Below are 25,954 nucleotides of genomic sequence, written 5' to 3'. Positions count from 1 at the left end.
GCCGCCGCTGCCGTTCCCGGCCCGAGGACGGTTCCGAGGCCCGGCGGTGCCGCCGCTCCCGTTCCCGTTCCGAGGACGGTTCCGAGGCCCGGCGGTGCCGCCGCTCCCGTTCCCGGCCCGGGGACGGTTCCGAGGCCCGGCGGTGCCGCCGCTCCCGTTCCCGTTCTGAGGACGGTTCCGAGGCCCGGCGGTGCCGCCGCTCCCGTTCCCGGCCCGAGGACGGTTCCGAGGCCCGGCGGTGCCGCCGCTCCCGTTCCCGGCCCGAGGACGGTTCCGAGGCCCGGCGCTGCCGCCGCTCCCGTTCCCGGCCCGGGGACGGTTCCGAGGCCCGCCGCTGCCGCCGCGCTTTTCCCGCCTCGCTCGAGCTCCGCCTCAGGGCCGCCGCGCCCGCAGCCAATCAGCGCCCGCCAGGCCACGCGCCCGCCCAATCACCGAGCGCTCCGTCCCTCCCGCCCGCTGGCCACTCGGCCAATGGCAGCGAGAGGTGGTGGGCTGGCACTGCAGGGCGACTAATAGGAGCGCGGAGCGGCGGCCGCGCCCTGGGTAGTTGACCAATGAGAGCGCAGAGCGGAGGGAGGGCGGTGCGTTTCAGCCAATGGGAGCGCGGAGCGCGGGGCGGGGCCGGGCCGGGCCGCCAAGATGGCGTACCAGACGTTCCGGCAGGAGTACCTGCAGGTGCCGCCCGTGACCCGGGCCTACACCACGGCCTGCGTGCTCACCACCGCCGCCGTGGTCAGTGCGGGCCGCGGGAGGGAGCCGCGCCGCGAACGGGAGCGGGGTGGGCGCGGGGCCGCGTGGAAGGGGAGCCCTGAGGCACCGCCCCCGCTCGGAGCTCGGTGAGGGGGCCCGAGGAGCCCTGAGGGAGGGAACAGCCCCGGGAAGCTGCAAAGCACGAATCGGTAACAGCAGCGCCACAGGGCTGTTGTATTGAGGCTCCCGCTTGCCACAAAACTCTCAGTGCTGATTGAGGGCTTGCTGGGCTCTTTTTGACACTCAGGAGTGGGTTGCTGTTTTGGATGTGTGTTTTTTCTTCTTACTTTTTTTTATTATTATTTCTTGTACTGATCCTTTCAAAATTATCTCTTCTTTTTCAGCAATTAGAACTTATCACGCCCTTCCAGCTGTATTTCAACCCTGAGTTAATATTTAAGCACTTTCAAGTAAGTGTGTTCTGAAGCATGGGAGGTTTTAAAATGTGCTGTAGAGTTTTTTTTAAGTGCTTGTCTTCTCAAAACAGTTTACTTTTTGTATTAGAAATTAACTTTTTGAAAGCTACTCTAGCCAGAGTGCAGACCACTATGCCTTAAAATAGGTTTTAGTTTCATTTTTCTGTAAAGGAGATTTCTGTTTTGTTGTTACTTGCTTATCTATTTAGACAATAAAAATAAGCTGTCATGTTTAAAGTCCTTGTATTTGTCTTATTTCCAGATATGGAGGTTAATCACAAACTACTTGTTCTTTGGACCAGTTGGCTTTAATTTTTTATTTAACATGATCTTTTTGTATCCTTCACCGAGTTGTGTTGGTTCCCTTGGCAAGCAGAGCTCCAGAGTGCAGGAATGTTGCACACAGGAAAGGTTGAATTCCTGGGAATTCAGCAATGCCAGCTTCACTGGTATCAAGGGGGGCAAGAATTTTGCCCGTTACTTTTTTTGGTGTTAAGAATTTGTACAAGCCTGATCCTTCAGGGTGGGGCTGACCTGGAGCAGGAGAAAATTCCAGGTAACTTATTTTGTCTCCTGGGTCACCCTATCTGCTGAAGTATCCAGAAAGAGCCAAGTGATGCTGTAAATGGATAAAACACCTTGAAGGTGATGTAGAATTGAATAATTTTCTGCTTGGATCTGTCTCTAAACTCACGTGCAATGGAGTTTTCCTGACCTGTGGCCTCAGATACCGCTACTGCCGCATGCTCGAGGAAGGCTCTTTCCGGGGTCGGACGGCAGATTTTGTATTTATGTTCCTTTTTGGAGGACTTTTAATGACTGTATCCTTTCTGTTGTAATTCCAAGCTCCTTTAGTAAAGCTAGAAATGTGAAGGAGAACTGAAACCACGTTGTTACTGTAACCTTAATATAGTTTGTTGCACAAGGAGTACGGATATTTGTTAGGGTGGTTTTGAATATTTTGGGATTGTTGCTGGTTTTTCAGGGTTTTTTTTTCTGCTTGATGAGGTTATCAGGGGACTGTTCAGGTGTGGGATTATGCTCAGGTTGTCTTGTGAAGAATTAAATTCTGCTATAATGAGATAATCAGTGCTGCAGGTACCCCAAATCCCGCTGCAGCGTTGGATTTGATGGACGGTAGTTCAATGTACTCGCACCAGGGAAAGCAGATTTACCAGCTGTGTGGAAAACACAGGATTAGGAATTAAGCTGTGAAATTCCTGACCTCACAAATGTTTCCTTAATGAGCCATGGCAGCTTTTTGGGCTGTTTGTGAACCTGGTGTTCCTGGGGCAGGCGTTCACCATCATGCTGGTGTACGTCTGGAGCCGCAGGAATCCCTACGTCCGCATGAACTTCTTCGGTCTCCTCATCTTCCAAGCCCCATTCCTGCCCTGGGTCTTGATGGGCTTTTCTCTGCTTTTGGGGAACTCCATCATTGTGGATCTCCTGGGTGAGCAATGGCAGCAATCACGAGGATCTGTTCCTCTCATGTTTTACATGAAACAGAAAATGGGGACAGATCCAAGGGCTGAATGCCCTAATGCTTGGTGTTAGTTCTTCTGATAAATTTATTATTTTATATTTATATTTTTAGGCTTTTCTGATTTCTAACCATTGTAGCATGTTTTGTGCTGCGATAAGAATGGAAAGAGCTTTTGGTGTTTTGGCTTTTTATTGCTTGGAATCAGCCCTGATGCATCATCTGACTGAAATAGCATCAGTCTACTGAAATAAAATAGCTTGTATTACTATTTTATCAATTCTAACAGAGCCAAAACATCAATACTTTTAATAATAAGACCTTTCCTCAATGTTAACATCTTGTAGTATAAGTTAAACTCTTTACCTGCTGTTAGCTTTCTTCCTTAGGTTTTGTATTTCTGTGTCATCATATATTCTGTGAAAGAACCAATGTATGTTGTTTTTCTGAAAACTCTAGTGTAAAGCACTTGAGAGTTGTAAAGGAGACCTAGTGAAAAATCACCTTTTGGCTTTTCTTTCTATACCAGGCATTGCTGTTGGGCATATATATTTTTTCTTAGAGGATGTGTTTCCCAATCAGCCCGGTGGTGGGAGGCTCCTGAGAACACCGTCTGTCCTGTGAGTATTGGTGTCTGCTTTGGAAGAGACGTGGAAAAAGTGCTTGTTTGGAAAACTGTTTGCAATTCAGTCACATCAGCTTCTGGTGAATTGGACAGAGATAGAATTGAGGGGTGTCTGTTCTTGCTTTTTATTGAACTTGTATTGCCAAACGAGGAGCTGGAATTTGTTTAAGTGGGAAGCAATTTAACTGGGAGAAGAGCTAAAGGATTTTGTCTTTGGTTTCTCTGATAACACTTGTCAGGCTTTGCTGACAGCTTTTTTTGGTGGCACCAAAGCTGTGTCCCCTGATGAGCGTGAACAGTGGCTGAGGCACTACAAATAAGATATTTAACGGGTTTTTTTCTTCTGTAAGTCATCCTTATGTCACAATTTTGGAAAAACCAAAATCCTTCAGTGTTTATAGTATTGAGCAGTGGTGCTCCCACTCAGTTCCCTCTTGTGTGGATGCTCTAATCCCCTGTGGTCCTCTCCCACAACACCTCTGATGGTTGTTTCTCATAGAATCATAAGACTGAAGATGTCTGGCATAGAATATTTATCCATAAATATCAGAGGATGAACCTCAACAGTCTTGATTTGGGATCTCCTTCCTGGTGGCTCCAAAGTGGAGAGCATAAATCCCAGTGCCTGGGCAAGCAGTTCCTGAGGGAGGACAGTGTGCAGCACGTGGGCTCTGAAGGCTGTGTGTCAGGGATGCCTGTGCTTTGTGTTTTGCAGGAAAGCAATATTCGACACGCCGGAGGATGACCCCAATTACAACCCCTTGCCAGAGGAGCGGCCGGGGGGCTTTGCCTGGGGAGAGGGGCAGCGCCTCGGGGGATAATCAGAGCCCGTGCCTGGCCCAGCCACCCCGGAGAGACCAGCCTGGCTCCAGCCCCACGCCCACTGTCCCGGCCCAGCACACAGAGGGCTCTCACAGCTCTATGGTTTGCAACACAAGCACTTTATGAAACGGCAGTCTCACCCGAGGCACTCCCAGCACCCTTCCCAGGCAGGGTATTCATTGTGCTGGACATCACCTAAATCCAGTGGAGCCAAAAATTTAAAACTGGAAACTGTTTCCTGTTAACTTCGGTTAACAGGGCCACACAAGTACTTGTTTAAAGTGATTTCTAAAGCATTTTTTTCAAGTTATTTGATACATGAAAACTCTATGGGAAACTTTACAGGGGACAAACCCAACTTTTTGGGTTTTAACTGATTTTTTTATTCTTGGATAAAACAACTGCAAGATGATTGAAAGGCTAAGTCGCTATTTCAATGGCAAAAGGTTTTTTAATCTGAGGTGCTGCTGTCTCCAGTCATCTGTGAACTGCAGGGAACACAACATGCAGCTTTTCACTCTGCCAGTTGGATTTTTGAAATGTTCTGCAGGCCAAGGCTACTTTTGGTGGGGTTTTTTCCCCCCAAGAACTGTGTGTTCAGGTGCCCATTTTTCAGACTGGTGGTTAATTAAATCGGTGTGCCTGCAAAATCCACCCCCGTGTGCCCTCTGCTGTTACTGGATGACCTGCAGCACTAGAGAAGGAAACTTACCTGGAGTCAGGACTCAAAAATTATGATGAGTTGAATAAAATATCTTGTGGATCCTTTTTGGTTAATCCTTTGTATCATCCTGTAGTCTTGAGGCAGCAGGTGGAGAAGCAGGGGCTGGAAAAAGCAAGTCCTTGAAGAGACAGAGATAAGTGCAGCTTTTCCCAAGTGCATTTTTTCCAAAATGCAGGACACAGCATTGTCTGCTCAGCATGTGAAATCTGTGGATGAAGTTTGTTGTGGGGTTGTGTCCAACACAGGCCAGTGAGACTCAGTGGCATTTAGCTTAAAGCTACGTTGGTTATAAATATTTCTGACCAGCCACATAGGAATTTGGAGCCCAGTTCAGCTCACCGTGGTCAGTTGTTCTTAAATCACCATAGAAAGTATTAGGTGGGACTTTATTGATTATATTATAATAGATAAAAGGCGTTAAAGTTGCATCTTCATTCTGCATTTTAGAGGATGGGCTTCCCCATTATATGGGATTATTTCATTTAGTCTCAGATTTTGTTTTTAAAAGCTGGCTACAGGTTTTATTTTTTTAAATTTATGGTCCAGGAGAGAAATGTGTGGGGATCTCAGGGGAAATTCTTTATCCACAAGCAGTGTGCTAGATTCTGATAAAATGTGTGAGGTAATTTCTATCTGCATTTTTGTCTGTTAAAGGTTATAAAAAGTTATGGGAGCTTTGAGGGGTTCTTCGGGTTTTTTGCTCTGGTTTTGGGGCAGTTTTGATTGTTTATAAAACAGACTTCTCGTGCTCCTAAAGAGCAGGAGTGAAAGTGTTTTGGACAATGTTTCTTCAACATAGGTTATGAGGCAGGAATTGGATCAAACTCTTACTTTGTGTGTACTTTTTAGTTCAGTGCTTGAGAACCGCTCCATAGCTTGTGACTGGGACAAGTCCTGAGTGGGAACATGAGCCCTGCCGGCTCCCTTGCTGTATAAATGCCCTCCTCGGCTGTATTTGGTTTATTATTTGTATTTGTATCAGCCGTTTGGGGTCCGCGGTTTTTCCGCGGCTCCCCGGCCCCGAGGGGCGCCCGGAGCGGGGAGCGCTGCAAATGGCGGCGGCGGTGACGGGACTACAACTCCCAGCATGCTCCGCGCCGCCTCGCGTGATTGCGTCATCGCTGCGTCAGGGAGCCCGCGGAGCGCGGGACGGCCCCGGCGGGACGGACCGGACGGGGCCGGGATCGTGAGGGGAGCGGGAGATGGCTCAGGACAGCGAGGCGCCTCCGGCCAAGCGGCTCAAGGCGGCAACCCCCGGCACGCCGCCCCAGAGCGCCGCGCCGCCCGCACACGTGCAGCGCCGCTCCCTGCCCATCTCCGCAGCCCGCGGGCCGCTGCTGGCCCGGCTCCGCCGCCTCGACACCGCCGTCCTCATCGGTGAGTGCCGGACAAACGCCCAGAAACGGTTTGGGTGTAAATGTGAAGTGTGGTGAACAGGGAATGGAATGGCTTCTGTGCTTTGGCAGCCGGGGTTAAAGCAGGGGGGACTTGGTTTCTGTGGAGAAGGCAAAAGTGTTTCACTCTCCTTTCGCTGTCTGCCTGGAGTTCGGTCAAAGCCAGGTGACAAAGCTCTCCTCTTCTGAAGGCTCCTCACTTAACATTTTCACTGATTTTCTTAGCTTTCTGTGAGTGCAAAGGAAAAACCTTTTTGTTAGACTTTCAGGAGCTGAAGATCTACAACTTCCCACATGGTAGTCTAAAGACTCAGCATTTATTGTAATTAAATGAGAAATGCTTTTGCCTGGAGTTCGGTCAAAGCCAGGTGGCAAAGCTCTCCTCTTCTGAAGGCTCCTCACTTAACATTTTCACTGATTTTCTTACGCTTTCTGTGAGTGCAAAGGAAAAACCTTTTTGTTAGACTTTCAGGAGCTGAAGATCTACAACTTCCCACATGGTAGTCTAAAGACTCAGCATTTATTGTAATTAAATGAGAAATGCTTTGTATGTCACTCCTGTTGGTGTCACACTTCACCTCCAGAGGGGCTGGAGTTTGTTTCTAAAGGAGAGTGTGGCTGCAGAGCAGCTGGGTGGATGGAGCTCTGCAGAGGAGGGCGTTGGTGGCATCTCTGACCTGCCACTGCTTTGTGGTGGGATTTCCCTCTCTGTCTTCAGCTTCCCCATCCTCAAATAGGGCTAAAAGTTAACATAAAAACCCGAATTTGACAACGCTACAAAAGTGTGGGGCAAAACTATTCGCTTGATATTCCTTAGGAGAAACGGGCTCAGGGAAGACCACTCAGCTCCCTCAGTACCTGTACGAAGTGGGGATTGGCCACCCCGGCACCATCGCCGTGACCCAGCCCCGCAGGGTGGCGGCTGTCACCCTGGCTGCCCGAGTGGCTGAGGAGAAGAGGACGGAGCTGGGGAGGCTGGTAGGTTATCTACACATTAACTTTGGTGCTGCTCTGGGACCCAGGCTTCAGTGGGAAGGACAGTAACCAGCCACAGGGGTGATAGCCTAAATTCCATAATAGTACTAATTTCATAATAGTACTAATTTCATAATTAGTTTTGGGTGCCACACTGTAACAAGGTTGTAAAAGCTCCCTCCACTGAGGGAGTGCTCAAAGGAGCAACATGAAGATGGTGAGGAGTCAGGAGAGGCCACATAACAGGAATGGCTGATAGCACTTGGTTTGTTCAGCTGGAGAAGTGGAGGATTTGGTCAAACCTCACCAAGGTCTGCAGCTTCCTCCTGAGGGGCAGCTCCAATTTCTGCTCTCTCTGGCCAGAACCAGGACCTGAGGGAACAGCTGGAGCTGTGTCAGGGGAGGTTTATGCTGGATCTCAGGGAAAGGTGTTTCCCCTGGAGGGTGCTGGGCACTGCCCAGGCTCCCCAGGGAATGGGAACAGCCCTGAGGCTGCCAGAGCTCCAGGAGAGTTTGGACAGCGCTGCCAGGAGTGCACAGGGTGGGATTGTTGGGGTGTCTGTGCAGGCCAGGGGTTGGACTGGATGATCCCTGTGGGTCCCTTCCAGCTCAGGATATTCTGTGATTCTATAATTAAATGAAGGCAGAAAAATGGCTCTTTACCTGTCCCATGACAGTGTGGGCATGGTCTGTCTCTGTGGTATTGTACTTCTTGATCTGGCTTGTTCCATTTGAAAAAATACTGATTTGTGAATTAAACAAAAAAAAATATTGTGCTCTCTTCCATTGCTCCTTGTGTCAGGAGTCACTGCCGAGGAGAGCAGAGTGCTGAATTAGTGTGGGTCTGGGGGAGAAAGGCACAGAAGAAAGAATTCCCCTGCATAAAATCCTTGGAGAGCCTGGAATAATTTCAGGGAGGAAAGGGGGGAAGGGAAAGGAGGAAGAGAAGGGAAGGAAGGAAGGAAGAAAAGAAGGAAGGAAAGAAACTTGGGGGCATTTGAAATGAACTTCTAGTTAGGAAGAAGAGATGTTGGCAGTATCATTTGGGTGGCTTGCTACATTTGGAAGAGGAACCGCTCTGCTTTCCAGAGCTTCCATGCCCCTCTGGTTGGCTCAGTGCAGTGCAGTGGCCAGGGGCTTTGTGGCCCCTGCTTGTGGCACGGTGGCAGTGAGAAATGCCATCTGTGTGCCCGTGCTCCCTGTGCTCCCTGTGCTCCCTTCCCCAGGTGGGCTACACGGTGCGCTTCGATGACTGCTCGTGTGCCGAGACCAGGATCCGGTTCCTGACGGACGGGATGCTGCTGCGGGAGGCCATCGGGGACCCTCTGCTGCACAAGTACAGCGTGGTCATCCTGGACGAGGCCCACGAGAGGACCATCCACACGGACGTGCTCTTCGGGGTGGTCAAAGCCGCGCAGAAGAAGCGAAAGGAGCGGGGCCTGCGGCCACTGAAAGTGTGTTCACCCAGGATGGCAGTGAAGGGCGGGGTGGGGCTGGGCTCTGAGCGCTCTCAGCGTCTCCTGGGGCCTTCCAAAGGTTTGGAATTTCAGCTTTGACCGTTTTTCTGTTCCTAAAAAGTCACTTTAAATCTCAGTAGTTAAGGGTGTCTGACTTATGGTGAGTGGGCCTGGTATGACACCTCTGAACAAGGTATCTGGTCACCACCACACCTTTTTTCCACCAAAGCCCCTTGGGTGTGAGCTCCAGGCTAGACAGAGTGCTGGGGAAGTTTTGGCACTGCTGCTGAGATCACTGCAGGTGCAGAAGCTCTGGCTGATGGGACATGCTCATTCCCAGGTAGAGCATTGCACGTGGGATGGGTGGATGTCACTGCTGGACATAAAATAAGTACACAGTGGCTTGGTAAGTTCAAAAGAGGAAAAGACCCACTTTTATTCCAACATCTGGTATTTATAGAATTCCAAATGTCACTGTGGATTGGAGGATGGAATTACCACCTCTCCAACTACACTGGTCCAAAGATCAATCAACCATTTCTCTCCACCCACAGAGAAATATGTAAGCTATTCTATTTCTACATGAAACTGTGGGAACTCTGACTTTCAAATATGTAAACATTATCAGAAGGCTAAAGAAATTTTATGAGAACTTTAGAACTTTCAAAAGAAGTATAAAAGAAAACACTTTTAAAAATCAGGGCAACAGGTGGACATGTCAGGAATTTGGGTGAAAGCACATTGGCTTTGCTGGAGGGGCCTGGCAGGGGCTTTGCATGGTCTCGTTCCACACACCAGCCCATTCTGTCACACCAGCATTTTCTGCTTGTGGTGAAAAGCTGATGGCTTTAACAAGGGGAAATCACTCTCTCCTGTCCCAAAGCCTGTGAGCTGTTCTCAGCATGGTTCTCAGGATCCAGAAGCTGACTTGTGGCTGGTCCTGACTCATTGGTGTCCAGCTGGATGGAGGCTGCAGTGCTGACCCATGCTGTGCTCCCCCAAAGGTGATTGTCATGTCGGCCACGATGGATGTGGACCTGTTCTCCCAGTACTTCAATGGAGCTCCTGTCATCTATCTGGAGGGCCGGCAGCATCCCATTGACATCTTCTACACCAAGGAGCAGCAGAGTGACTACCTGCAGGCAGCACTGGTATCCATCTTCCAAATCCACCAGGTATGAGGGTCTCTCCAGGCTTGTGTCCCTCTGGGGCCAGGGGTTGGTGTTTTGTGCTGGGGTGTTTGACTGCCAAACACCTGGATTGTTGTGTTGTTCCATTAAACTCCATTTATGCTGAGGTCTCAATGCTGGGCTGACCCCAAGGTGGTAAAAGTCCATTTCAAGGTTCCCTAGCCCGTGCAGTCAAAGGAGGAGTCTGGGATGCATCTGATTGTGTTTTCAAGGTTGTTTATTTATCCTTATCTGTAGCATTCTGTCTCTGAGCTGCCAGGCTCTGGCTGGCAAGGAGGCTGTGGGATTCTGTCTGCCCTCTCGGGCAGTGTTTACCTTTTATATCGAAAGTTGCCTATAGTCTGTTTACAATAATATGCCAATATCTAACATCTATGTTGGACAGTGTGTCTCTACCTTAAACCAAGAGAAAAGTATCACCATCACACCAAGACAGAGAGGACAAGAAGGAAAAGAAGGCTAGGACACACCCAGATTCCTCTATCTTGATGCCCTGAACTACATTCTAAAAACCCCTTTTTTCACCCTGTGTTAATTCAAATATCACACTACTCAAACCCTTGTGGCTTGTAATTCCTCATACAAAGCTGGAAGTTCTTTCCATGGGCTAAAATCGAAGCCACAGGTGTGTTTTGACTTCATGCCAAGGTCTCTAAGCCCCTGCCAGGGTCTGGAGACAGCCAGGGCAGCCAGAGGGATGTCCTGGACTCTGACACATTTTGTGCTTTGAAGTGGCTGCTGCTGTTGGGATCTGGGACCTGTGTGTCCAGTCTGGAGCTGAAGGGAGACTGCCAAGCAAAGCTCTATAATATCAGCTCACGCCTAAAACCTGAATGTTCCCCTCAGCTGAGTTCTCTGTACCTGGGTGCTTGCTGGCTCTCTCTGCCTGACCTGGACAGTTATTTGAGGGCACAGAAATTCCTCCAGCCTTTTGACACTCGATCCCTCAAAATGTGATTTACTTTTTGTCTCTGGTGAATCCCCTGGGAATTCTGGCTGTTGCATACTTGCACCACATGTGTGTCTTTTCTTTCTTCTTAGCCTGCTTCAGTGGCTTGCTGCCAGAGCCACATCTCATTACCAATCTCAGTTCTCCTTTTCTATCCAAACCCTCCTAACTTGCTTTTTCCTCTGGCTCCAGGAAGCCCCTGCATGCCAGGACATCCTGGTGTTCCTGACTGGTCAGGAAGAAATTGAAGCAATGACCAAAACCTGTCGAGATGTTGCCCAGCACCTCCCCGAGGGCTGCCCACGGATGACAGTGCTGCCCCTTTATGCTTCTCTGCCCCACTCCCAACAACTCCGTGCCTTCAAACCTACCCCTGAGGTGAGGGAATAGGAGGGGTTTTACTTCAATGAGTCCTTGGATGAAACATATGGACTTTAAGGGACTAAAGCAGTGTGTACTGATAGTAATCAATAGTCTCTATTAGCTTGAGGCTGAGTGGTTCCAGAGATATAATACACTGCAACTGTGATGGTTTTAATAGATGCATTCAGTAAGTCACATGGGATCATAAAAAGAGGGAAGGATTAGAAGGCACAGGAATTTAAATTTCCTCCATTTCATAGGAATTTTTTGTCCATATCACAAAAAAGCTACAGCAGCTAATGGGGGAAATACTAAGTAATCTGAACACCTGAGAATGTTTGTCAGGGCCATAAGGAAAGGAATTCATGCTGCCTCAGGCTCTTTTTTACCTACTCAACAGATAAATAAGACCACAAATGTTGTGCCAGAAATGAAACAAAAATTGTTGAAAGATGTGTTGAGAACAGTCATTCTGGTGGTGTATTTTGTTGCAAATGCAAACTAATGTTTTAGAAGCTGATTAGAAACTGAAGATTACCTTAGTTTTTGAGAGCTGGCACAGTAAGCACAGTTTGTGTTCACAATGTGGGAGAAGGCTAGACCCACAGAGGCCAAAAGCAGCAGAATTTCTGTGTTGCAGCTGCTCTAAGGTGGCCTTGACCTGGGTTTGATTTTCTTTCCTCCCAGGGCTGTCGCAAAGTGATCCTCTCCACCAACATCGCAGAAACCTCCATCACCATTGCGGGCATAAAATTTGTTGTGGACACAGGCATGGTCAAAGCCAAGAAGTACAGCCCTGGTGAGGAGTTCTGAGGAGGAACAGGGCCAAGATTTGGGTCTGGGTTTGCAGAAGTTACTGGAGGCCGTAAGTGCTGCTGAAAGAGGATTTCAGACACCCTCCATGTTGTTTAAATTAATGTCCCAGGTTTGGGGTGTGGGGTTTGATGGTGTTTTTGTGAGGTTTTTTTGAGTATCAGCCATGGGGGGTTAAAAATCTGTCAAATGCCAATCTTCTCTTCAGGGACACAGCATGGGATGGTTCACTGCGCTTCACAGTGCTGAACCAAGTGAGCTCTGAGCTGGATTTGAATGGCAAACCCTGGGAATTCTTACTGCTAATCCTCTGTGCTTTCCAAAGCTGTGCCTTGCTCAGGCAGTGGCTGAGGTGGTGCTTTTCCCTGCCCAGAAACTGGCCTGGAAGTGCTGGCAGTGCAGCAGGTGTCCAAGGCCCAGGCCTGGCAGCGCACGGGCAGAGCGGGGAGGCAGGAGAGCGGGATCTGCTACCGGCTCTACACTGAGGAGGACTTTGAGAAGTTTGAGGAAATGACAACACCTGAGATACAGAGGTGAGGACAGAGCCATCACACCCCTTGCCACACCTCTTTTACAGCTGGAGCTGTGGGAAGAACTGAGCAGCAAAACTGGATCTAGGGGCTGGTGGGGTGACTTGAGAAAAATGGAAGTGTGGGGACTAAACAGAAAAACTGAGAAATGTTTGCTCAGGGTGGGCAGTTGGGCACTGAGTCTCCAAACACCTAAAGCAATAGTTCTGACTGTCCTCCAGATTTTGGACTTGCCTCTTCCTGGTTTAGGAAGTAAGGCTTCACCAGCAGCATCAGACTTGTCTCTGTCAAGCTGCAGCACAGAGCTGAGATTCTATCTCAGCTTCTAGGAAAAAAAGAATAAAATAAGAGAACTGTCTCATTGTTTATTCTGCCTATGCAGGTGTAACCTGGCCAGTGTGGTGCTTCAGCTCCTGGCCCTGAAAATTCCCAACGTGCTCACCTTTGACTTCATGTCCAAACCATCTCCTGGTAAGTGGCTACAAAGGAAGCCTTGGGGAAAAGAGCAGGGACATAAGGTGTCATAACAACACAACCTAAAGGTGTGCCCTGACTGCCAGGGGAAGAGTAAATGGGGAAAGGTGCTTGTTCTCTTGGACAGAGGAGGATAAACCACATTTCTCTAAATGGAAAATACTTGTCCCTCTGGCCAGGGCGGGGAGGCAGTGATGGAACCAGCTGATCTTCACATCCCTCAGTGGGAGGCAGGAGGCCTGACAGTCCTTGTTTTGGCAGATGCTATTCAAGCAGCAATTGATCAGTTGGACCTGCTGGGGGCTGTGACCCAAAAGGAAGGTCAGCTTGTCCTGACCCCCTTGGGAAAGAAAATGGCAGTCTTTCCACTGGATCCAAAGTTCTCCAAGGTAAAAACTGCAGGAAAAAAAACCCAAAAAACCCAACCTTTTTTAATCTCATATATTCATCTCTGTACCATTGATGTTTCTCTTTCATACTCCTTAAACAAGGTGTGAAATTTGGGGTGTTTGCAGTTCTACTGGTATATTTGCTGTACATTAATGTACATAATTTACAGCCCTTTTGCTGGCTTGCTTGTCATTTGTTGTTAAATTCAGGGAAGTTTTTTAAAAGAGACTTTCTTTACTCTGGCACCTCTGAAGGTGAACAAGACAAATTTGTTTGCAATTTTCAGGATTGTTTAGCAGGTCCATGAAATGTCTGTTGCTGTAGTTGGTTTCAGTCACTGTGTTTGTGCTGGTTGTGCACTGGTCAGTCTCAGGAATGAGCCTGGCAGGTGTTAAAGGTGCTTGGTGAGCCCATCAGAGGATTTACAGCTGTTCTTAGGCTCAGTTTATGAGATTGTCCTAAACAATGTTTGGTGGAGCTCCTGGGCTGCCAGGGAGCAGAAAGATCTGCCCAGCTGAAGAGGATTTGGTCAGCCAAAGATGTTTTGTTGTGTCTGTGCAGGCCATCCTCCTGTCACCCAAGTTCCACTGTGCAGAGGAGATCCTGACCATCGTGTCACTGTTATCAGTGGACAGTGTCCTCCACAACCCCCCTGCCCAGCGGGATGAGGTGCAGGCTGCCAGGAGGAAATTCATCTCCAGTGAGGGGGATCACCTGACCCTGCTCAACGTGTACAGGGCCTACAAGAACGTTAATGGGCACAAGGTGGGATGATCTGAGCTGCCTGAGCTCATGGGGTGAGGAGATTTTGGCAGAGAGCAGAGTTGACACCTGCATCTTCCATGGCTGGTGCCACAGGCATCCATCCTCCAAAGCAGAGAGAAAAGAGGGCCCATCCTTTAGAACTGGGAATGGAGGAAGTTCAGTAACAAAGGTTCCTACAGAAAGCTCTGGCAAAGCCTTGTGGGGCCAGTTCTGTAATCACAGCCAGGGCTCTTCCTTTCCTCGTTCCAGCTGGAAACAGAAGGGAGTGGGAGAGTGTTGAGATTTGATTATAAATATCTGGACATGTTCTGGGACAGGATTCATTGGGAAAACTTTGAGCATATTTAAAAGCAGATTTGGATTTATCCTACTCATCAACCCCTCACTGATTTTTGAATCTGTGGACTCGTGCACCCGATTCCTTGCGGCACCTGTCATTCTTACCTGATTTATTTTCACCACCTGCAGGATAACAGGTGCTGTTCTGCAGCTCTTGGTGGCCTTGCAGAGCAGCTCTGAGAGGGAAAAGAACCACCACCTACTGTTTCTGAGCAGAGTGGGAGGGAATCTAGACATAGTGGAGTAAAGGGGAGTAGAAATATGACCAGGAAAGGGGTCAGCATGTTTTCTCTGAGGCAGATTGTAGGGGGGATTCTGCTTTTTGTGGTATCTAAAGGCTGTCATGCTCCTGAGGTGAAGAAATATCCCCTTCTAACTCCTGGTGTCTCTGCTGCAGGGATGGTGCAGAGAGAACTTTATCAATGGCAGGAACATGAAGCTGATGGCAGAAGTCAGAGCTCAGCTCAGGGACATTTGTGTAAAGGTAACTTGCTTCCATATTTCTCTGTTTCACCTGTTGGCATTTTCCTGTTTGTCCCCAAACTGATGTTACTGTGCACCAAGTCCCAAAGAGTGAGAAAATGGGAGATTGTTTTCAGTGTCCTGTAAACAGCTGGCTAAAATTCCTGACTGTGCAGTTGCATCCCAAAATCTTAAAGCTGCAGGGCTTAGTGGGTCAAGGAGAAATGAGAACCTGTAAGAAGACTTCTCAGGGAAGGGACAAGTTTTCCTAAGGGTTTTTCCTGCTCTAGTGCAGGTGGCACTGTGCTGTGTGTGCCACAGAGTGCTGGCAGCCTGTGCTGGCTGGCTTCTCCATGGAGTCCGGCATTCAGTGTGGCTGCAGCTTCCCTTCAGTGCTGTTCCTGCTGGGCACAGCGTGGGAGCTGCCACTGAACCCCTGGCAGTCTGTAGTGACATGGGAGCCATCCTGGGGTTGTCATTTGTGAATGCTGGTCTGTGGCATTCCAATTCTCTGGACAGAGAGACATCATTCTGTCTCTCAGGAGAAGCACAGGAGAGAAGAAGAGAAAACAATCTTTATCCCTGCTCCTTTGTTTTCCCCGTGTGGAATGTGGTGTGGAGATTGTTTACCTGAAGTGATTGCTGGATTGGATACTGGTGAAGGTTGTTTGGGTTCAATGACCAGTGGATCCAGCTGTGGCCCTTAGTCTGGCTTAGCCTAGCATCCACTCAAGCTGAATTCCAGTGGTCCCCCAGCGTTCTCTCCCAGGAGAATCCCCCAGGCTTTCTGCCTGTGGATCCAGCTGTGGCAGTCATGAGTTTGTTTGTTAGTTGATAGGGAAGTAAAAAGTAAGTATGTAGAATGGTGTATTATCTTTTTAAGTAGTATATTAATGTAATATAGTATAGTTTTAATAAAGCTATCCTCCTCCTGATCTGGAGCCAGACATTATCATTTGTTCCCATTGGGGGTCGCCTGATTTCCTATAGCTGCTCAGCCTTACACTCACTTCCAGCAGGAGAGTGACGATCCATTTTGTTGGCCCTTAGTCTGGCTTAGCCTAGCATCCACTCGAGCTGAATTCCAGTGGTCCCCCAGCGTTCTCTCCCAGGAAATCCCCCAGGCTTTCTGCAGTGGAGCAGGGCTGTGTCCCCTCGAGCTGCTGTGGCTCACTCCCGTCTCTCCCAGCTGTCGCTGCCCCTGGAGTCGTGCCGCGGCGACACGGGCAGCGTGCGGCGCTGCCTGGCCCACGGGCTGTTCATGCACGCGGCCGAGCTGCGGCCGGACGGCTCCTACGGCACGGTGGACTCGCAGCAGGCGGTGGCCATCCACCCCTCCTCGGTGCTGTTCCAGGCCAGGCCGGCCTGCGTGGTGTTCACCGGGCTGCTGCGCACCAGCCGGTGCTACATGCGCGACCTGTGCGTGGTGGACGCCGAGTGGCTGCACGAGGCCGCGCCCGAATACTTCCGCAGGAAGCTCCGCACGGCCAACAACTGACCCTGGGACCAGATGGGTTTTTCAGCTCCAGCTTTCAACTTTTTCTAAAAATTTAATGGATAGATGTATAACCGTGTTTTTATAACCTTAAGGAACGGGATGGGTATTTATTTACCTTGGGTTTATGTGTTTTTTCCAGAATAAAGAAGTGATGGTGAACATCCCAATCCTGGGTGTTGTTTTGTGAGGCACAGAACACATGACCATAGGAACAGTCCTGGTGTTTATGGTTCTCATGGGAGTGTGTTCATTGTCAGCAGTCTGGGCTTAAAGATGTGAAGGTAGCACAGTGAATCTGTGCTTCTTGTGCAGAATGGACTCTGCCATTTACATGTGCAGTGCTCAGATTCCTGTGGGGAATTGGGAATTAAAATTCTGGTCCTTTGGTGGGGTGGGACAGATGCTTTCCTTCTCCTGCCTTGCAGTGAGCAGCAAATGAGCCTTCTGTGCTTCTCAATAGTGGGCCCTAGTGCCAGCTTTTGATAAAGGGAAGGCTTGGAGCCAGAAAACACTGCCTTAGTCTTTCCTCTAAAATACACATTCATTTTTCTTGTTCTGAGGAGACTGCCATGCTCTGGCCTGTACACTAGCAGTCATAATTAGGAGTTTTATCTGGGATAAAACCCGTGCATGTCTCCCACATTTCTAAAGCTCTCTTTGTGCCTTCACTCCTGTGCGGGTGCTGTCTGTGCCATCCCTGCCCATTCCATTGTCAGGGATCCCAGGAACCGGGTCCCCGGTTGGCACACGCTGTCCTGCCGGGGCCGGGACTCGAACCCGGGATCTCAGTGGACTCGAACCCGGGGTCTCACCGGGGCCGGGACTCGAACCCGGTACCTCACCGGGGCCGGGACTCGAACTCGGGATCCCACCGGGGCCGGGACTCGAACCGGGGTCTCACCGGGGCCGGGACTCGAACCCGGGATCTCACCGGGACCGGGACTCGAACCCGGGATCTCAGCGGGGCCGGGACTCGACCCCGGGGTCTCACCGGGGCCGGGACTCGAACCAGGTGTCTCACCGGGGCCGGGACTCGAACCGGGTGTCTCAGCGGGGCCGGGACTCGAACCGGGGGTCTCACCGGGGCCGGGACTCGAACCCGGGGTCTCAGTGGACTCGAACCCGGGGTCTCACCGGGGCCGGGACTCGAACCCGGGGTCTCAGTGGACTCGAACCCGGGGTCTCACCGGGGCCGGGACTCGAACCAGGTGTCTCACCGGGGCCGGGACTCGAACCCGGGATCTCACCGGGGCCGGGACTCGAACCCGGGGTCTCACCGGGGCCGGACTCGAGCCCGCGGTGGCGGTCCCGCGCGGGGCGCGCCGGGGCCGGAAGCGGAGCGCGGTTCCGGGGCGGGCACTGCTCGCCGCCGCCGCCGCCGCCGCCGCTCCCGCACGATGCTCCTCGCCCGCTCCCTGCGCGCCGCCGCCGCCGCCGCGCTGCGCCCGCCGCTCCCCGCGCCGCGCCGCCCGCTCAGCTCCGCGTCCCCCCGCGCCCTGCTGCCGCCGCCCGCCGCCGCGCCCGCCCTGGCGCGCTCGCTGTGGCAGCTGGGCGGCGGCGCGGGGCGGACGGCGCTGCTGCGGCCGCGGCGGGGCTCGGCCGGCCGCGTGTCCTGCGGCTGCGGCGGTCTGCACACCGAGGGTGAGCGGGGCCGCAGCGGGGCCGCAGCGGGGAGGGCGCGGGGCGGACACGGGGCGGACACGTGCGCTGCGCCCCCTCCGTCCTGGGAAGCACGTGGGGCGGCGGGGAAGCGCTTTCCCTACAGCCCTAAGACAGCTCCACCTTTCCCTAACCCCCGTTCTCACTAAACCACCTATTTCCCTAAATTCCGTCATCGCCTAAGCCCCCTTCTCCTCTACACCCCCTTCTCTGCCTCTTCTTTCCCTACTCCCCCTTCCCTAACCTCCCGTTTCGCTACTCCGTTTTCCCTAACCCCCCCTTTCCCTAACCCCTTTTTTTTGTTCAAACCCCCATTTTATCAAACCCCCTTTTCCTGCATGCCCTTCCCTTAACTCCACTCCCCTTTTCCTTAACCCTCCCTTTTCTTACTCCCCTCTTTTCTTACCCTCCCTTTCCCTAATCCCCATTTCTCCTAGCCCCCTTTCCCTAACCCCGTTTTCCAACACCTCTTTTACCAACACGCCTTTCCCTGAACTCACCCCCCACCCTTTTCCTTCATTCCCCCTCTCCATAACCCTCCCTTTCCCTAACCCCATTTTCTTTCCCACCAGGAGACAAAGCCTTTGCGCAGTTCCTGACGGATGAGATCAAGGAGGAGAAGAAGATCCAGAAGCACAAATCCCTGCCCAAGGTCTCCGGGGGCTGGGAGCTGGAGGTCCATGGCACGGAGGCCAAGCTGGTGCGGAAGATCGCGGGGGAGAAGTGAGTGGGGTCGGGGAAGGGTCCCCAGCAGCCGAGGGCGGGTGGGTGACAGTGACCAGGGTTCTCCTTCTGCTCACTCCCCTTCACTTTGGGCCTTTGGCAGTTTTCCCACACCAGTTTGTTGCTGTGCTTCGTGTTACAAAGTTTCACATGGGCTTTCTGTTTTAAAAATAACAGTTCAGTAAAACTTTGAAAACTTGAGAGCGCTTGGAGGGAGCAGCTTCTCCCAGGTGTGACTTTTAACTGCAGTGCCTGGTTTTGTTCACACTGCGAATTCTGAATGAGGGCTTAAGAGACCCGTTCTGATGGGCATTGAATTGTTTCTGTTTCTTTTGCAGGATAACAGTTACATTCAACATCAATAACAGCATCCCACCCTCGGCTGAAGAAGACACGCAGGAACAGCAGAAACCTGATGAGCAGGAGGTAACTTAGCCTTGATGTACATTAAATGCTGGGGACACAGACCAAAGTTGGAATATTGCCTTAGGGAAGTTGAAGCCTTGTCCTCAAGTGTTGAGGCTTTTTCTCCCCCTTATGTGATGTTTGGGAGCATTAAAGCACAAAGTGCAGATTTTCCAGGGCTGCCTGTCCCCTGCCTGACCTTCCTCTCCCCTGCAGAAAGGCAGAGCAGGATGGGAGGGCTCTGTGAGGGGAAATTAGAGGAATTGTGAGGCTTTCTAGCACCTTCCACTACCAAAAAGGTCTGCAGGAGAGTGGGAGAGGGAAACTTTGTACAAGGGAATGGAATGACAGGTTAAGGGGGAATGGCTTTTAAGTGATAGGGAGTGGGGCTAAGTTGGGTATTGGGAGAGATTGTTCCCTGTGAGGGTGGGGAGGTTGTAGCTGCCCCATCCCTGGAAGTGTCCAGGATTCGGTTGGATGGGCTTGGATCCACCTGGGATAGTGGAAGGTGTCAGGGAATGCAGCACAGGGCTGTGCTGTGATTGCTTTGGCTTCTGTTCAGATTCCAGTGCTGATGCAACTGTTTTCTTATTTAGCCTGAACTTACATCAACTCCAAACTTTGTTGTGGAAGTAATAAAAGATGATACAAAACAGACCCTTGTGCTTGACTGCCATTTCCCTGAAGATGAGGTGAGTGCCCCTGTTGGATTTAACTGCTCTTTGTAATCTCTTGCTTTTCTGAGTCAGCACAATATCCAGTCTCCTCTTATTTCTTTTTTCTCTTAATCACAAAAAAAAAAAAAAAAAAAAAAAGGCTTTATGTTTGCAAGAATAGTGGGGAGGAAATGTTTATGGCATTCTTCACATCCTGCCCTGGTGTTTCTGATCAGCCCTTATTGGGCTCTTTATTGAATTACAGTAGAGAAGTAGGGATTAAAAAAAAGGGGAGAAAATAAAATCGAGAGCTTTTGCTCACAATGGTATTTGTGGTTTATTTTGTAAATGTTAGGAGATGTTTAACAGTCCTGGCTGTTAAAGGTGAGATGGACATGGGACCACACAGAAGAAGTTTTTATATATTTGTAAAACTCAGGCTGCTGATTTACATCAGGTCCCTTCTGGTGGCACAAGCTTAGAGGATTTCCTGAGCTCTGTGCCTGTCTGTGCTTGTCCTCACAGGCACACGGTGAGAGGGGAAAACACAGCTTGTGTGGCCTTGGGGCTTTTCCTGAGGGATTCCCAGCCTGGGGATGAGCTGGCTGAGCGTGCCCACTAATTGCAGCTAATTGCATTTGTTTTCCTGCCTCAGATTGGAAATGAAGGAGAGGAAGAAAGTGATATTTTCACAATTCGGGAGGTCAGCTTCCAGCCCACTGGAGAATCTGACTGGAAGGACACCAACTACACCCTCAACACGGATTCCCTTGACTGGGTAGGTGCTGCTAAAGGCCACAGAGGGCACTCAGCTCACCCCACCTGGCTGGTCTCTGCTCCTGGGCTGGGAATTAAACCTGTCTGGATGTCTGAGACGTGGACTGGCCCTGCTCTGCCCCTGAGCTGGTGATTCTGCTGCAGCCTGAGGGTTTTCCTGGTCCCAGGGTTGTGCACTGCTGCTGGCATTACCAGGAATCAGCACAGACAGGAGGAACTTCTTCATTTCCAGATTTTATAGGTGGATTTCCCAGCAGGGAATCACATTCTGGAAATGCTTTGACACTTGTTAAACGTCTTTTGATCTGTGTGTTTAACAATGTGGCTTATCAGACACCATGTGTAGATAAAAGCATGTGTGTGGTATCTGAAAAAATACATTGTGTCCTGGTTTTCCAGGTGTGTTAGAGTTGTAACACTAAAAATACACACTAGAATCTGTCTGTTCTTATGTTCACAATGCCAGGATTTAAAAAGCTACAATTTTTAGTTTGAGGCTGTCATATGTTTAAAACTGAAAGTAGAAATAAGTCCTAGAGTGTATCCCCTTGAGAAGCATCCATGTTAAAATTGCTTAGTGTGCTGCAGACTATCCCACACTGATTATTCTATTTTCCCCGTCTTAAGACATTGAATTAATTTAAAATGTGTATGAAAGGAAAAAGCCAAGCTCATGATTGTAACATTGAAGCCTTTCAAACAAACTTGTACATCAGATACCTTTCCAAAGCATTAGTTCAGCCCTGGGTAGAGGGGACAGGCAGAGCTTGGCCTGTGTCATCCTTGGCACACCTCCCCTGATGGCTCCCACAATCTGGGGATCATCTCCAGGGTGCAGCTCATTTGCAGTTGGGTTTGGGTTTTTATTTTGTGTTGCATGGCCCTTTCTGTCCAAATGTTCCACCCAAGGTCAGGCCTGCCCTCTGTGGTGGTGCCTTAGAGGCTGCCTAGAACAGAGGCTAGATAGTGTTGAAGGAATAAAATAGGGATTTATTAAAAAGCTTTAAAGGATACACCTTGGGCAGGACAAGAGCCCAGCCAGGGCTGCACCCAAGATGGTTGATGAGTCATGAGTTTTCACACTTTTATAAGTTTTAGTCCATTTTCATATTGGGGTTATTGTCCAATTCCAGCTCCAGGTGATGCTGTCCCAAATTGCTCTCCCAGATTGCTCTCCTCAATTCCCTGTTGTTTGCACTTTTTGGGGCTGAAGCTGCAATGGTGTCCTTGGTTCTCAGGCTGGAAAAGGATTTGTTCTGTCTCTGTGAGGAGAACTTGCTAACACTTAAGAAGTTCAGAGTCACACACTAATGCAGTACAGAATCTGGAAAATGTGAAAGGCATCAGTGGAGCTGGGCCTGATTTTCCTGGGAGGAAGTGCCAATTTCCAGGGGACATTTTAATGCACCCCCTCCCCAGGTGTGTTCCACTAAGGAAGGTTTCTGTTCCTTGCTCCAGGCTCTCTATGATCACCTGATGGATTTCCTGGCTGACCGAGGAGTGGACAACACCTTTGCTGATGAGTTAGTAGAGCTCAGCACTGCCCTGGAGCACCAGGAGTACATTAAATTCCTTGAAGACCTTAAAAGCTTTGTCAAATGTCAGTAGGTCAGGCTAGGAAATTTATCCTCAAGTGTGGGTATTCCACAGTGCTGCTTCATCCAGCAATACCCAAATATATCTTCACAGTGGATACAGAGAGTAAGTAACTTGGAAGGTGGAGGAGAAGGATTCTCCCTTGGATTTGGGGATTTGTAGTGAGAGTGCAGCCCCAAGTTCTCTGATGCTACAGGCCAGAACTGCCTCATCCTGCATGGGGCTTTTTGTACAATTAAGAGTGAATGTGAAGAATAAAAACTGTTCAACATATCAGTGAAAAGGGTGGTTTCTCTTCTTCCTGCTGTACCAGTGCTGCCATGGAAAGTGATGGTAGAGTTTCTCTGTGCCAGAGCTGCTCACAGAGTAGTTGTGGCAGTGATGGTTGAGTATTTCATACTTAAACTGATGCCTCTAATTGTTATTTGAAGGTTTTAAGTTTATGTTAGTTAGTTTGTTTATTTACAGTTCATTTAAACTCAAAGAGAAAGCTGAAGTGCAACATGAGCTGTGAGATCACTGATGTATTTAAGTATTTAAGACAACACCAAGGCCAAAATAAACTAAATATATTTATTTCAAAACATGTCCTGTGTGATTAAAAGTGCAGGTCAAGGCAATACTACGCCTTTTGGAGTGTCTTTTTGACACAGCAGTTAGAAGTATGTACACAAGAGTCCTAGCAGCTCTGGGTGAGGTTTAGTATTAAAGTCTTCCAGAAGTAAAGCAGCAGCTGAATCACCTTAGAGGAGAATCATCCAGGAGTCACAGACCTTCACAAAAAAAGTTAAACAGAGAACTGTGTTAATGTATAAAGTTCAAAACTATTTGAACAGGAAAACTACTGATGGGGCAAAAAAAAAATCACAAAAGAGTTGTTGAGCACTGGAAGTGGTGAAGTCACCATCCCTGGAGAGATTTATAAGACATGCAGATGTTGCATGTGGGGACATGGGTTAGTTGTATCCTTGGCAGTGGTGGGGGAATGGCTGGACTTGATCTTAGGGGTGTTTTCCACCTTAAACAATTCCGTGGCTGTATTTGAAATGCTCTGCCCCTACCACTGTCCTCGCACTGTTGTCACATAGCAAAGCAAGCACCAGCTCTAGCTTGAGCCAAAGGGCTGCTGTGTGTTCTCTGAGACACCTGGAGGAAGGTTTTTCAGGAGGCTTAAACAAGTAATTCTTAAAACTTTTCTTCATGAACTACTTACCAGATGGTGCACACAATACTTAGAAGTTGTTGGCTGAAGTTAGGCAGTGAATTTGACAGATTCCCTAATCCAGCAGTTAAAGGTGTGTGCTTTGGAACTTCTCTTTTCTGGTTACTGGTGGTCAGAGGTAAAGCCATTTCCAAGGAATTTTGTGAAAAAACAGCCACATAAACCCCAGGGATCAACAGACTTGTGGTTTCTGCCCATGTAACTGAGCCATGGATCCAAGAGGGATCCTTTCCAGGAACCTGACATTTACACTCACTGAGCAGCTCATCAGCAGACTGGCTTCTTCCTCCATGCCACTGGTGACTGTGAACTCGGGGCTGTGCAAGCACCTCTGGCTGTGTTCTGTCAAGGTGCTCTCCAGAAGTGACCGAAGCTTCCCTTCTGTCATATCCTGAGAATAATTCATTAAAAGTCCGCTGAAGTTCCTGTCTGTAGCTTAAAGCAGCGGCAGAGATGCCACACACAACATGTCACAGTGCAGCTTACCTGTGTGCTGATGTACAATCCACACTGGCAATGAACCAAGTGAGCCTTTACAGTCAGGTTATTCCTGGGAAGAGCAAACAATGACACATAGAACAAGGGAAGATTTTAGCAAAAACAACCCACCCTCCCATTAGATTCAGATCATTGCTCAGGCATTTCTATTTTGTAGCCTCTCTGCACATTTCTAAGCCCAGACTGCTGTAGGAGAGTGAGGAATCTGATTCCAATGCCAAAGGCTTTCTTACTTCCTACACACTGGGCAGATGACCCTGTCAGTGGCATCCAGGCCGTCGAGCATGGCGTTGAGACATTCCTCATCGAAGCGCAGGCTCCGCTCGTACTCCTCGATCACCAACTGCTCTGCAACAACACAGCACAGCAAAACTCCCTCAGGGCTTGCTGGGCAGCACAGGCAAAGCTGCTGGCCAGATGCAGGCTGGGCTGCATACAAGTTCCTAAGAACTTTTACTCCTCTGAGTCAGATTTCTACGCTTGGTGAAATCATTCCTGCTAATCCATTTTTTTTTCTATGGCTCAGGTCGTTTCATGTGGGTCTTTCTACCTTCTGATCAGCACTTCAGTAACATCCTGAATTGATTTATAAAAGTTCCTAGAGCTAACAGATCTCAGTCCTGTTTCTCTGGCCTCTCTCACAGACCTTAAAACGCCACTTAAACTCTTAAAATTGTGAGAAGAGGTCTCAATACCTCAAAGCCTCAACAAGATTTCTAAGGAGGCTCTTCCCCTGTATCACGAGGTTTGCAGGAACCCAGGAGTGCAGCCTCAGCTGTTCTGCACCACCAGGAAGTCAGGGGTGTTACACACCACACTGAAGTGTGATTAAAAGTGCATCAGAAGATGTGTAAAGATCTTACCTTGCAAGATCAGTTCCTGCTGGATCTCTTCCAGCACTGCCAGCTCATCAGGGTCCTCCAGCACCTGAAAGGTGAATCAGTCAGTGATCCTCTCATCCCAGCCATTTTCTCACTTCCAGCATCTGAGCAACATAAATCCATTTTTCCTGTCTAGTAAATCCCTCTATTTGCAAACCCATGCACTGTGGGAAGCAAACTGTACTGTAAACAGAGCCAGCCAGAATGGATCCAAGTACAGCCTTTTGAACTTGCTTTTTAAGACATTCAGATTCACTCCCATTCTCAGAAGAGGGAAGTGACAGACCAGCTATAAAAAGCACAGATGAGGAAACCAACCCTCTGCTGTGATCCACAGGAAATCAAGAATTTCCCCACTCATGCCCAAAGGCACTTTCACAACTCAACACCCTGAGTTGCAGAAATAGGAAACCCTGAAGCTGTTTTTTGTTGCTCCAGTGAGGAGCTGAAGCCAACCCTCGGGGGCTGTATGTGACATCCGTGTCACACACGTGTGTTGAGCTGGGGACGCAGCACTGACCTGCTCCATGGGCTGCTCCCCGCGGAGGCCGGGCAGCACTGACCTGCTCCATGGGCTGCTCCCCGCGGAGGCCGGGCAGCCGGTCCCGCAGCTCCTGCCACTCCTGCTCCATCACCTCCTGCACCAGCAGCGCCCCTCCGGCCGCGTCCCCCGCCTGCCGGTAGCGGTCCAGCAGCTTGGCCCGGCTGCTCCTCAGCCGCTCCAGGCAGCGCTGCGGGACGGAGAGCGCGGGGCCGTCATTGCGGGCACACGGCGGGGGAGTGCGCGCAGGGAGACCGGGAATTCCCGGGGGGGACACGGGGGAGGCAGCGCGGCTGGAGGAGCCACGTCCCGGAGGCGCTGCGGGGGTTCGGGTGTGGGGTTAGCGGAGAGTTTCACCCGAGCGGGACCGAGCTGGCTGAGGAGAAGGAAGCCCATATCCCACCCTCCCCGCTCACCCTGCGGTACGTCTCCCTCCAGGGCGGCCCGCCCGGGCTCTTGTAGCGCGCCCGGTGCTCCCGCACCGCCGCCGCCATCGCGCCGAGCCCGCGGCGCGCGGGGCACGCCGGGCAATGTAGTCCGCGGGCAGCGGCGCCGATTGGCCGCGCGGGGCACGCCG

The 25,954-nt window shown here is 50.2% G+C and overlaps 4 protein-coding genes across 5 annotated transcripts; 3 read left to right on the top strand and 1 right to left on the bottom strand.

The window, feature by feature from the left end:
• The first annotated feature begins 580 nt into the window (after positions 1-580).
• DERL2 (derlin 2) lies at positions 581-4,873 on the top strand. The gene is made up of 7 exons (XM_002192652.7): positions 581-732; positions 1,095-1,160; positions 1,429-1,502; positions 1,894-1,987; positions 2,424-2,619; positions 3,179-3,269; positions 3,990-4,873. The coding sequence occupies exons 1-7, from the start codon at positions 640-642 to the stop codon at positions 4,093-4,095; spliced, it is 720 nt and encodes a 239-aa protein (XP_002192688.3). The 5' UTR covers positions 581-639; the 3' UTR covers positions 4,096-4,873.
• A 93-nt stretch (positions 4,874-4,966) lies between these two features.
• Positions 4,967-16,586, top strand: DHX33 (DEAH-box helicase 33). 2 transcript variants are annotated; one of them, XM_041719999.2, is made up of 12 exons: positions 4,967-6,197; positions 7,032-7,192; positions 8,416-8,643; positions 9,651-9,821; positions 10,978-11,163; positions 11,836-11,947; positions 12,335-12,494; positions 12,874-12,962; positions 13,227-13,354; positions 13,917-14,120; positions 14,857-14,943; positions 16,276-16,586. In XM_041719999.2, the coding sequence occupies exons 1-12, from the start codon at positions 6,023-6,025 to the stop codon at positions 16,417-16,419; spliced, it is 1,845 nt and encodes a 614-aa protein (XP_041575933.2). In that variant the 5' UTR covers positions 4,967-6,022; the 3' UTR covers positions 16,420-16,586. The 2 variants fall into 2 exon arrangements, with proteins under 2 accessions (XP_041575933.2, XP_030143685.4); XM_030287825.4 differs by having other exon boundaries at positions 16,111-16,586.
• A 1,183-nt stretch (positions 16,587-17,769) lies between these two features.
• LOC100190026 (p32 subunit of splicing factor SF2-like) lies at positions 17,770-22,819 on the top strand. The gene is given in 6 exon segments (NM_001245343.1): positions 17,770-18,060; positions 18,651-18,801; positions 19,140-19,227; positions 19,803-19,898; positions 20,518-20,640; positions 22,098-22,819. Coding segments are annotated over 2 exon segments (126 nt in total). The 5' UTR covers positions 17,770-18,060; positions 18,651-18,680; the 3' UTR covers positions 19,145-19,227; positions 19,803-19,898; positions 20,518-20,640; positions 22,098-22,819.
• RPAIN (RPA interacting protein) lies at positions 22,795-25,951 on the bottom strand. Its single transcript, XM_072937235.1, has 7 exons — positions 25,794-25,951; positions 25,400-25,567; positions 24,819-24,882; positions 24,189-24,303; positions 23,944-24,007; positions 23,714-23,848; positions 22,795-23,008 (listed from the first exon to the last, which is right to left on the bottom strand). Exons 1-7 carry the CDS (start codon positions 25,869-25,871, stop codon positions 22,979-22,981), a joined length of 654 nt encoding a protein of 217 aa, XP_072793336.1. The 5' UTR covers positions 25,872-25,951; the 3' UTR covers positions 22,795-22,978.
• Between the last annotated feature and the right edge of the window lie 3 nt (positions 25,952-25,954).

The sequence above is a fragment of the Taeniopygia guttata genome, chromosome 19, assembly GCF_048771995.1.
Source record: "Taeniopygia guttata chromosome 19, bTaeGut7.mat, whole genome shotgun sequence".
Taxonomy (NCBI): domain Eukaryota; kingdom Metazoa; phylum Chordata; class Aves; order Passeriformes; family Estrildidae; genus Taeniopygia; species Taeniopygia guttata.
This window is presented reverse-complemented; position numbering and strand designations above follow the sequence as displayed.

Excerpts from the sequence above, each read along its gene's own strand:
- DERL2 (XM_002192652.7), top strand. The coding sequence starts at position 640 with ATGGCGTACCAGACGTTCCGGCAGGAGTACCTGCAGGTGCCGCCCGTG. Across the intron at positions 733-1,094 it reads TGCTCACCACCGCCGCCGTG|CAATTAGAACTTATCACGCC; the intron begins GTCAGTGCGGGC and ends CTTCTTTTTCAG. Across the intron at positions 1,503-1,893 it reads TTATTTAACATGATCTTTTT|ATACCGCTACTGCCGCATGC; the intron begins GTATCCTTCACC and ends CTGTGGCCTCAG.
- DHX33 (XM_030287825.4), top strand. The coding sequence starts at position 6,023 with ATGGCTCAGGACAGCGAGGCGCCTCCGGCCAAGCGGCTCAAGGCGGCA. Across the intron at positions 13,355-13,916 it reads TGGATCCAAAGTTCTCCAAG|GCCATCCTCCTGTCACCCAA; the intron begins GTAAAAACTGCA and ends GTGTCTGTGCAG. Across the intron at positions 14,944-16,110 it reads TCAGGGACATTTGTGTAAAG|CTGTCGCTGCCCCTGGAGTC; the intron begins GTAACTTGCTTC and ends CGTCTCTCCCAG.
- RPAIN (XM_072937235.1), bottom strand. The coding sequence starts at position 25,871 with ATGGCGGCGGCGGTGCGGGAGCACCGGGCGCGCTACAAGAGCCCGGGC. Across the intron at positions 24,883-25,399 it reads GGGAGCAGCCCATGGAGCAG|GTGCTGGAGGACCCTGATGA; the intron begins GTCAGTGCTGCC and ends TTCACCTTTCAG. Across the intron at positions 23,009-23,713 it reads GTCTGCTGATGAGCTGCTCA|GTCTGTGACTCCTGGATGAT; the intron begins GTGAGTGTAAAT and ends TTTTTTGTGAAG.